This window comes from Mus caroli, chromosome 8, assembly GCF_900094665.2.
Source record: "Mus caroli chromosome 8, CAROLI_EIJ_v1.1, whole genome shotgun sequence".
Classification (NCBI taxonomy): domain Eukaryota; kingdom Metazoa; phylum Chordata; class Mammalia; order Rodentia; family Muridae; genus Mus; species Mus caroli.
In genome coordinates this window covers 74,667,610-74,678,286 of record NC_034577.1, presented here as the reverse complement: position 1 = coordinate 74,678,286, position 10,677 = coordinate 74,667,610, and the positions used below count along the sequence as shown (strand labels likewise).

The window sequence follows — 10,677 nt, the reverse complement described above, 5'->3', positions numbered from 1 at the left end:
TTTCTGACCTGCTTGAGTTCCAGTCCTGACTTCCTTGGTGATGAACAGCAGTGTGGAAGTGTAAGCTGAATAAACCCTTTCCTCCCCAACTTGCTTCTTGGTCATGATGTTTGTGCAGGAATAGAAACCCTGACTAAGACAAAGGCATTGACAAGCTCAGTCTGCAAACTTATACAGAAATAGAAAGAGTGGCCTGAGATAGCTCAAAATGATCGTCTAAGACGGGTGTACTCAACAAGGGTTCCTACAGATAGAGGGGGTTATCAGACAGACCAGAGCAGACCTCAAAAAAAGAGCACCTTAATGTGCTGGCAGCAGTGGGTGCTAGGGAGCTGGAAGTGGCAGGGGTAGAAGGATGGGCTTGGGGGGTGAGCAGGTGGTACACAGAGAGACAGCTCCTAGAGACTGTTGCTACTCCTCTTTTTAAAATTTTAAGATTGTAACATCTTATTTTTGACAATTTGATAGATCTGTAGTGTTTCCCAGAATACTCTCCCTCTTACCCACTCTACCTCCTGGGTATGTGGGCCTCCTTGCCACCCCTCCCCCTCTTTTCTGACATCATCTGTTGTTTAATTATGATCACTTTTACGAGTGTGGGTAGGAGGCTTTTAGAAATTCACAAAGACTTAGATGACTCCAGCTTTGGGGAGGTCTGAAGTCAGTGGAATTTCTTTTTGCATTTAAATATCTTCTTTGTAAAGTTGCAAATACAGACTTCTCTATCAGCTCTTGGAGACTTCTCTCATGTATCTCTGTCACTAGGTCCTACAGAATGCAACACGAGTTTCCGAGAGTGAACTGGACAGGTGTATAGCGAACATCATGAAGGAAAAGAACATCTGCCCCGAGAAGGACACAAGGTGTGCTGACTCCCTCTGTGACTGATGGCGCCTGCTGTGCAGAGCCCTGCACAGTTGGACTGTGGTGGGGAAGGCTAGTGGGTGAGACAACCCAGCTCTGTCATCCCCTGAGCATTGAGGCCCAGAATGCTGATATCTGCACAGGCTGCAGCCGCAAGCTGGGCCCTCCCACTCCATCCCTGAGGTCAAATAAATAGCTGGCAGCTGTCCTTCCTGCCCTTCAGGTTTTGGTGTCTCTGTGCTGTTCAGGTCAGGCCCTCCCATAACCCTCTTGTGTGTGTCACATGTTCTGCTGAGTCCTTACACTGTTCTCTGTCCTTCATGCACAGGCTGCACTGCCCATCTGTAGGCTGGGGACTCTTGTACTATAAGAGTCACCAAGTAGCTGGCCAAACAGATGATAGGCACCCTGATGAGCAACAGTACACTGAAGACTAGCCGTCTTCTGTGTTATAATAAATGACATTAGTTGATACATAAGTAAGGGAGGTGAAGGGTGGCTTTGGGGATGTGACAGCAGTTAGGAAATGAACCCTTGGGGTAAGAGGCCACAACCCCAGCAGGGACTTGGTGCTGTGCAGACTGGTCTGAAGGTCATTTCATAAACAGGGTGAGGCTTAAAGTTCTTCCAAACTGTTGATGGCTTGGAATTTGAAGTGCTCTAGCTGAGAACTAAAGGTTAGTGTGCTGTTACTATAGTGCAGTCACTGTAAAAAGCATGGAGCTCCAGGGAAAGCAAGCTACTGTACTTGGGGAAACTGAGAGAACTTGTCATGGGTTGTTTTGTATATACTTTAAATTATTAGAGATGTTGCAAAGTGACAGTAAAGATTTGGGGCTGTGTGGACATTTCAGAGAAAATATGTTGAGTGATGTCTTGTGATGGAGTCAGTCACATGGTGCATGCTGTCTAGGCCTTGTTTTATCAGAGCTCCGAGTGATGCTCTGCACAGCCTTGGGTGCTTAAAGAGGCTCTTCGGTGCATCTTGAGTTAAGTCAGAAGCAGAAACTCACTTCCTAAATAGATGTGTGACTGCCCCCCCCCCAAGCTTTGCTTTATTGTGATAGAGAGGTCTGATTTAAACTAATAATTTTATCCTCTCAGTTTTCAGATCTGCATGCGGACATGCTTACTGCAGATAACTGGCTATAAACAGCTCTACCACGATGTAGAAAATGTGAGGAAAAAGCCCTATGACTCTGCCAATGCACAGCACGAGAAGATGCTCCTCAAGGTGAGCCTGGCGCAGGGTGCAGGGCGCAGGGCGGGCGTGTCTGCTCCGAGAGCTGGGTGCACTCTCCAGCCTCACTTGCCCTCCTGCTTGTTTGCCTATTGAAGCATTTGTTAGATTTCATAAATAGGGAAAGATTGTTGGTCACCAGCTTAGTTGATAAGCATCTTTAAAAACATATTCATGTTTTTAATTCTGAGATAATTATAAATACTGACACAGGAAGAAAAGGAGAGAGCACCTTCCTGTCTCCTGCTTCTGCTGTGCAAGTGTGTGAGGCTGGAGTCGCACCCATATCTAATGTAGCAAACTGGCCTGTGGCTTATATGAACCGGGGTTCTCCTGGGAGGCAGGCTGGGGCTGAAAAGAGAGAAACTAGACGGTCGAGAGAAATAATGGAGCCAAAACAAAGGTTCTGATCAAGGCCTGAGAGTTTATTAAGAGACCTTGCTTATAAGGGGGAAGGCCCATCCCCCACCCCCCAATGCCAGGCTTCTTGACTAACCAGGCTGGCCGCTTATTCAGGAAAACAGGTTCAGCCTCTCAGCAGGTGGCAGAAGAGCAGGGAAGTTGTCACTTCAAAAAGGAGCCAGCCAAGTCAGAAAGCTGCACCACAGGTGACCCCACCTCAGTGGTGGCATGGTCTATACCAGCCCACTTCAGGCTGGGGGAGCTTACAATTTAAAGGCTGAGGCCTAGAGAAAGAGCTGTCCAGTGTGACCCTTCACTGGAGGAAAAGACTCCAAAGCCTGGGGACTGGGTTGACTTGCTATGGGTGCTGACTGCCTCCTGCCTGCCTGTTTCCACTACAGTGCACACTGTGTAGGAGGATTAAAGCTGTGGTTTTAATTGCTTTCTTTCATTCTTTCACACTTTTACTCTCTCTTTCCATCCTGTCCCTCTCTCCCTCCTGCCTCAGTCCTCTCCAGGCTCCTCCCTCCTCACCATTTTCATGAAGCAGGGGTTTCCTGATGACATTTCATGCAGCCTTAACCTAGACTCCCTATGTGTCCCTCTGTGCTGGCTGGTTTTGTGTGTCAACTTGACACAGGCTGGGGTTATCACAGAGAAAGGAGCTTCAGTTGGGGAAATGCCTCCATGAGATCCAGCTGTGGGGCATTTTCTCAATTAGTGATCAAGGGGGGAGTCCCCTTGTGGGTGGTGCCATCTCTGGGCTGGTAGTCTTGGTTCTATAAGAGAGCAGGCTGAGCAAGCCAGGGGAAGGAAGCAAGCCAGGAAAGAACATTCCTCCATGGCCTCTGCATCAGCTCCTGCTTCCTGACCTGCTTGAGTTCCAGTGCTGACTTCCTTGGTGATGAACAGCAGTATGGAAGTGTAAGCCGAGTAAACCCTTTCCTCCCCAACTGATTCTTGGTCATGATGTTTGTGCAGGAATAGAAACACTGACTAAGACAAGTGGTAAAGATTTTATTTATTTAAAACTAAATTATTTTTTCTTTCAAAAATTAAAATTTTATGAAGTAGTTACACCTATCTCTTGAGTTATATTAATATTATTCCACGATCCCTTCTCTCAGAATTAATTTTCCTTTATTCCTTTCCCTTCCTCCCTCCCCCCCTCTCTTTTTATTAAAAAGTAACCACCCAGCATTACAGCATAGCCTATTCAAGCCTAATATGGGTCTGTTTATTCAAGACTGCTCTTCCCAAACAATTTAATGTTAGTACACATTTATTGGTTATTAGACACAGGTCATTGCTCTAGATTTCTGTGGTATTTGCTTTTAAAAAATGATTCTTCACAACAGTCATTCTAGATACACTATGTTTTAAATACAGTCCTTGTTGGTCTTAGAATCTGCATATAAAGGTTGTTGAACTTCAGGTATTCAATTATGAATTAGATAAACTAATAAAAGGAAAATGTCCCAGTAAACCAAGAACATTACTATTATTTGTAACAAAAAAGCATGTTTGTGCAGCTTTGGAGTCTTCTGATGCCAACGAAAAAGTTGACGGCCCGGATCTCTAAGCAGTGGGCAGACATTGGTTTCCAAGGTGATGATCCCAAAACAGACTTCAGAGGCATGGGCATACTCGGACTGATCAATCTCGTGTAAGTCAAAATAAAGTTTCTTATTCCTTGGCTGAACAAAATTCTGCAGTTGCTTCATATTAACTCTAAGTTTTCATAGGTATAATGCGCATGTTTGCTAGTGTGTTGGCAACATTCAAAGACATTGTGTGTGTTTGTGTGTATGTGTGTGTGTGTGTGTGTGTGTGTGCATATGCATGTTACGAGTGCCGAGTTTGTCTCTTGTGTGCACGTCTGTGTGTATGTGTGCACATCTCTGTGTGTGTGCACGTCTGTGTGTGTATGTGTGCACGTTTGTGTATGTATATGTACTTCCAGTGCCTTCCCCTTCCTGTGTCTTTCTGCCTCACTTTTGACATGTGCTTAAGAGTCATGAACACCCCTTTCTGGTTTTGTCATCTTGTTTCCACTGTGTGGGCTCTGACTCCATTTGGGGAAACACCCAGGTTAGGTGACATGCTCCTCACTACCTCTGGCCACTGACCTGAAGCCTGAGTACCATGCTATAACAACCTGCCTTTTCCTCAGCATTTAGGCTACAATGCAATCCCAAATATGCAATATAAATCACGACTGATAGTCAGCACTCTTCCAGTAAGCAAGAGGAAGATCAAGTTCTTACACCAGTGGTTCTCTACTTGTGGACCGTGACCCCTTTGGGGGCAGCACATCAGACATTTACATTATGATTATAACAATAGCAAAATTACAGTCTTGAAGTAGCAGTGGAACACTTTGATGGTTGGAGCCACTCTGCTAGATAGATATACAGGTGCATACGCTATCGTGTTTGAGTTTATCTGTAATTGTGACTTACAAATTGTAACTGATGTTGAGAATGGGAAGCCAGTAGGTTTGGTTTTTTTTTTTTTTGGATAATTCTTAATGTGAAAAAAATCTGAATTGAACTAAACTAATGCTGAGAAAATTGTTTAGGTCAATGTGGGTAAAGCTGTTGGGGGAAGGATATGCCATAATGAGATTTCAAGATCTATGCTATTTTAAATTATAAAAGCATGCATGTTTTGGCAATGCCTAAAGCTTAATAGTTCTATGTAGTTCTGCTTCCTAAAGATAAATCAGACAGTAAGTGACTTCGCTGCCTCCACTGGAAGAGACTCCTACTGAGCCTGGAGTATCGTGACAGAGTCTGACGCTAGACTGTGCGGAGGGGTCTTGGTGTGCCTCTGATGACCTATAGTTTCTTCACTGTGTTTAGAGCATAGGCTGATGTGAAGATGGCCAGAATCCACGTCCATTAGTAATGATCTGCTTGTCAGCAGTGTGTTACAAGCGCGCACTCTAGCGTGGCAGAGAGGACAGACAGTGAGGAGAGTGGCCCGCCCGGCAGCTGCACTTTCATATTGGACAGGATGAGAGTCTGCAGATTTCAGAACTCTTTTTTTTTTTTTTGTAAGCAAATAGGACATCCCTTTGTAGGTGATTTCTCGGCTGAAATGGTCTTGCCAAGAGCCAGTCTGTCTGTGGTCCTTATTTAATAGGCCATCAGGTGCCTTGAGGTGGAGATGGTGTAGCTGTGGCAGTGAGGGCACTGGTCTGACAGTGCACGTGCCTGCTCTGAAGTGTTTACCCTGCTTTTGGTAGGACATCTCACTTCATCATTTCCCTTGACTTGTTTAGGTATTTCAGTGAAAACTACACCAGCGAAGCGCATCAGATTCTCTCCCGCTCAAATCACCCCAAATTAGGGTAAGCTGGGCAAACATAAAAAACTAGACTCTTGAAGTGAAAATGACTGTATATTTCAAAATGTATTGTAAAATGATGTTATTTTAATCACTGAAACTGCAGAAAGGATAATATAAACTATTTTAAAGAAAAATGATCATAAGTATTCTGTGTATTCCAAAATAAATTTTATCACATGATGTAATTTATAAAACAAAGATAAGGGCTCATATTTTTTTTTCAAGGACTATTTCAAAGTAGAAGGAGAAACTTAGGAAAATCTGAGTTAGCTTTGAAAATAGTAAAGAAAATGCAAATTGAGCCCTTGTTATTAGCTTTATATTGCTTTGTATATAATAACTAGAACAATAAAGCATGATGTATATGGGTGTCCCTCATTGTATTTAAATGTTGCAGTCAGAACTTTTATTTTTACTTCTTGGCTTCTATTCAGAAAACAACAGTCTTCAAAAAAACAAGCACTTTGCAGGGCAGTGGTGGCGTACGCCTTTAATCCCAGCACTTGGGAGGCAGAGACAGGCAGATTTGTGAGTTCAAGGCCAGCCTGGTCTACAGAGTGAGTTCCAGGACAGCCTGAGCTACACAGAGAAACCCTGTTTTGAAAACAAACAAACAAATAAACAAACAAACAAAACAAAACAAAACAAAAAAACAAGCACTTTGATCTTTCTCCCTATCTGAATTCAGAGAGGTTACTGTAAAGTAGGCCCTGTGTCAGGAGTGCAGTAGAGACAGTTTGGGGTGGACTAAGGAGCTCTTTACATGCTGTAAGCTTCTGTTACAAGCCGTCAGCTAGCTGTGTAACTGGCCATGTTTCTGACGTAGGTATTCTTATGCAATAGTTGGAATCAACCTTACAGAGATGGCTTATAGTTTACTGAAGAGCGAGGCCCTGAAGCTTCACCTCTACAACTTTGTCCCTGGGGTACCGACGATGGAGCACTTCCACCAGTTTTACTGTGAGTATTGGGGTCAGAACCAGACCTGACCAAGAGCAAGTCTAACTCTCAGCGAGGCAGAATATAGAGCTTTTAACCTAATGCCTCTGAATACAGAGTTTATGCTTATCATTTTATTGTTTAAGATCTTTGCTATCCAAGAGAATAATGGAAGATGATCTCTAAGTGCACTTTAAACGTTACTTTCTATATTTGAACTCAGATTGTCTGGCTGGTGTGACAAGTAGCCTTATTCACCAAGCTGTCTCCCTGACCCAAGATGTGTATATATACTTTCTGAACATGGTCTAAATAGGTGATTTTACTCCTGTGGACATGTATTTGTGTGTTTTTTACTTGCAGGTTACCTTGTCTATGAATTTGACAAGTTTTGGCTTGAGGAAGAGCCAGAAAGCATTATGTACTTCAACTTGTACAGAGAGAAGTTTCACGAGAGGATCAAAGGACTCTTGATGGATTGCAATGCTGTGCTCACTTTGAAAACATGAACCATCCATGTATCTTCACTTTCTACCACATTTTGCACACACAACAGAATTTATATGTTATTATAGAAATTATCTGATTAACTACACTCATATAATTTCCTACAAAAAATACTTCAGAAACTCTATTTAAGAAAGCTAGCGGACAATCAGTGTATGTTTACAGTTGTTTATACACTGTTCTCCAAAGGTCCCTTACCCTTCCAAAGAGCCCTTCCGGAGTCACATGAACTACAGTTTGGAACTTGGGTCTTAGCTTGTTCGTTTAAAAGTATAAATCAGGTATATTTATAGTTAGCCAATTGATCAAAATGTGCACGAGTCTGTTGTCATTTTATGTGTGGTGCTCCCAAGCTGGTGTCTTTTTGAAAATTCTGCAGGGTCATTGTTCGCTCTGGAAGTGGCTTTTGAATGCCCTTTGTCTTTTTCTTTCTAGGAAAATCAACACAGGATGCCCTCTGAGGCTTTCTTTGTGTCTCTAGCTCTTGTCAAGATGTCCTGTCCTTGGAGCAGAGGACGCATGACTCTGTCAGGGAGGGTGGACAATCATGGCTTCCTTTGATTTTTCTGGTCACTGACTAAAGAACCAAGACGTGGCAGTACTGATGATAGCTTCTTATTTATAAGTAGCCCGTGTGGGCGGTCTTATTGTAAGGAGTCTAGGCATGTACTAGCCAGGTCAGTATTTGTTTTTATCAGCTGTAGAAGGAACCTTCCTCAGAGCCCCCTGGGAGAACCCTGCCTGTGTGTTTAGAAAGGAGGTGCCTCTGCTGAGAAAATCTGGACTGCATTTGAAACATAGTTTCTTTTTCAATAGAACTGTCTTTGAAAATTACACAAGAAGAAAACCGAGAGCCTTTTAGACATCTGTTCCCTATCATTGGTGTGTTTGTTCTGGGTAATGTTGTAGGGACCTGGGTTAGCGGGCTGGGAGGTGCTAGCTACCATAGCCTGGATCATGACTGTGCATTTTTGTATAGCTTTATTCTCCAAAGTCTCAGGAGGGCAGCAGGTACTGTCGAGGATTCTGTGAGGGGATTCTAATGGGGTGGTTTCCTCTTTGCACGCTTTAGAGATTTGTTCTCAGAGCAAAACGAAAAGAGCCTAAAGATAAGAAAGATGATTGGACTTGGAAGCACTGCATACGTCCTGTGTAAACCAGTCTACAACATGATTGGTTAACCTAAAACATGGTGATGTTTTGCACATCTTTTAATATCAGGTATTTAAAGACTAGCTTATGTGATAGAGGAAAGTTTGCTGTTTTCTCACAATTTGTTCATGTCTTCTGACAAGCCTGTCTTCCCACTTGTGGGGGTTGGGAGGAGAGAGCAAGCATGAGAGAGCGCAGTACGGATGTCCCATAGGAGAACGACAGCTGGAGTGTTGTATAGCACTGTGTTGCAGAGCATGGGTTCAAATTGCTTTTCCTTAAGGAAGATAAAACTTTTTTTAAAAGTAGGTTTGTTTTATAATGCTAGAAAGGATTTAGCTTTTCAGTATTATAGGAATTTAATAATTGATTTCTTATAGGGGACTTGTTGACCCTGGTAATACAGTAATTTCATTTTTGAGAAATCTTTTGTCACCCAGGTTTTATGATGTATTGTGTAGCAAAACCCTAACAAGGAGCCCATGGTTACCATTATTGTTCACTGTATTATAGTGTGAAGTCTTCCATGGAAAGCAGCTGTAGTAGTCTTTAACTTTTGTGCTAAAAGTACTGATGCATGTATTTTAATCTTTGAGCAGCCTAGATCTTGAACTGATTTAACTCTTTATCAGCATATGTAACAAAAGCATACTTGAAGTATGAAAGAGGAAGTAATAATAATAATAAGTAATTATTTCTTGGCAGAAAAAAATCTCTAATGATGTTAAGAACATATTGTCATGGTTTGGTTAATGTCACAGTCCTTAAAACCTCCTTTGTTTGTACATTACAGATATTGTTTGGGTTTTTTTTTGTTTGTTAAAATTATCATTAGCCATTTCAGATAATTATATAGTGAACTGATCTGTTAGCCAATTCCAGCTTCAAAGTTCTGATCTTCTGGGAGCTTGACTGTCACTAGTTGTGCACTAGAATGTTTCCCTTACTTGCAGCAGACATCAGAACTTCATGCAGTTTTAAAACGCATGTTTAGATGCTCACCTGTGTCTAGGACTTGTAAAATTACAATGTAGCAATTGGTAGTAATGTCATTGAAGTACAAGAAAGTTACGTTATTTTATATTAAATCGAGTAGAATCGATGTGGAGATGGATTCTTGTACATGTGACGATGAAAATATTTCACCAGTGACAAGAGCAGCATAAGAATAGAACCACAACATTTAACAGTTGAGATGCTCTGAAAGACAATCTTTTAAACATGGGAGACACTTGGGGATCATGGATCCTAGACCAGGCTCTTTGTAAATAAATGTTACAGTACAGGTAGGTATAAAAATGAACTGGCACCATTTATAGTTCAAAACTCAGACTGTTTTTCTTAAAAATTTCTACCCTGTTTATTCTTCCTTTCTATTTTATAGCTACTTAGATTTGTGTTACTTTTTACGAAAAATGTATGCAGCATTTATTCTTCCCTCAGTGTTAGCCATCATTCATATCATTCTGTCCCTTGAGAATATTCAGCAAAAGGGATTTTGATTACAAGTTTTGCTCAAAGAAAAACAATTTCTTGGGTGTGAAAAGCAGCTCTTCATTTCTGCAGCAGAGGGGAACAACAGCATAGAAGATGGAGCTTTGCCTAGGAAGGTGATGGTTTATTATTGTGCTCATAACTGGGGACCAGCAGCTGCATCCCCAGCACAGGTGCTCTACTCTAATCCACAAAGGATGGTGCGTCTGGGGAGGCTTTGTCGTCATGTTCATGTGTACTGGCCTCTCCACACAAATGGCTTTTAAATGAAGATGGCTCTTTCACACTCTGAGAAAGATCATGATGTGTATTTTTGTTTTCTGTCTCCAATTTTTGATGAGATAAAAGTTTAAATGTAGTGAAGGTAGGACCCAACAACCACATTGACGTTGGTAGGGTAGTTCTATGTTTTGTTAAAGTACTGACAAATATTTAAGCTGTAGTGTTCCCTGGAGGGAAAGCACCAGTTGGTAACTTAAATTTTTGTCTATTTTGCATCAAGCATTTGAATTTCATGTAAAAGCAATAGTGTGAGATGTGACGTCCTTTCGTTTGTGATGTTAAGTGAGAGAATAAAATCACAGCTGAAACTGTTGTAAGCCTTTCTGTGGATGCTTGAGCTGCCCCTCACCCCTATTTAAGTCGTTTGAGTTCAGGAAACAATGCTTGCGTAAGTTACAGGTAAGTTGTAACACATAGACTTGTGACTCTTTTTTTTTTTTTAA

General features: G+C 41.9%; 1 protein-coding gene across 1 annotated transcript in view; it reads left to right on the top strand.

The window, feature by feature from the left end:
• The window catches only part of Elmod2 (ELMO domain containing 2), a 19,802-nt gene extending 9,256 nt beyond the window's left edge, over positions 1-10,546 (top strand). The window contains exons 4-9 of the mRNA XM_021170414.2: positions 766-863; positions 1,969-2,098; positions 4,039-4,172; positions 5,793-5,861; positions 6,687-6,820; positions 7,163-10,546. Of these exons, the coding sequence (XP_021026073.1) occupies positions 766-863; positions 1,969-2,098; positions 4,039-4,172; positions 5,793-5,861; positions 6,687-6,820; positions 7,163-7,308 (711 nt within the window). The 3' untranslated portion in view covers positions 7,309-10,546. The remainder of the gene's footprint in view (positions 1-765; positions 864-1,968; positions 2,099-4,038; positions 4,173-5,792; positions 5,862-6,686; positions 6,821-7,162) is intronic.
• Positions 10,547-10,677: the final 131 nt, after the last annotated feature.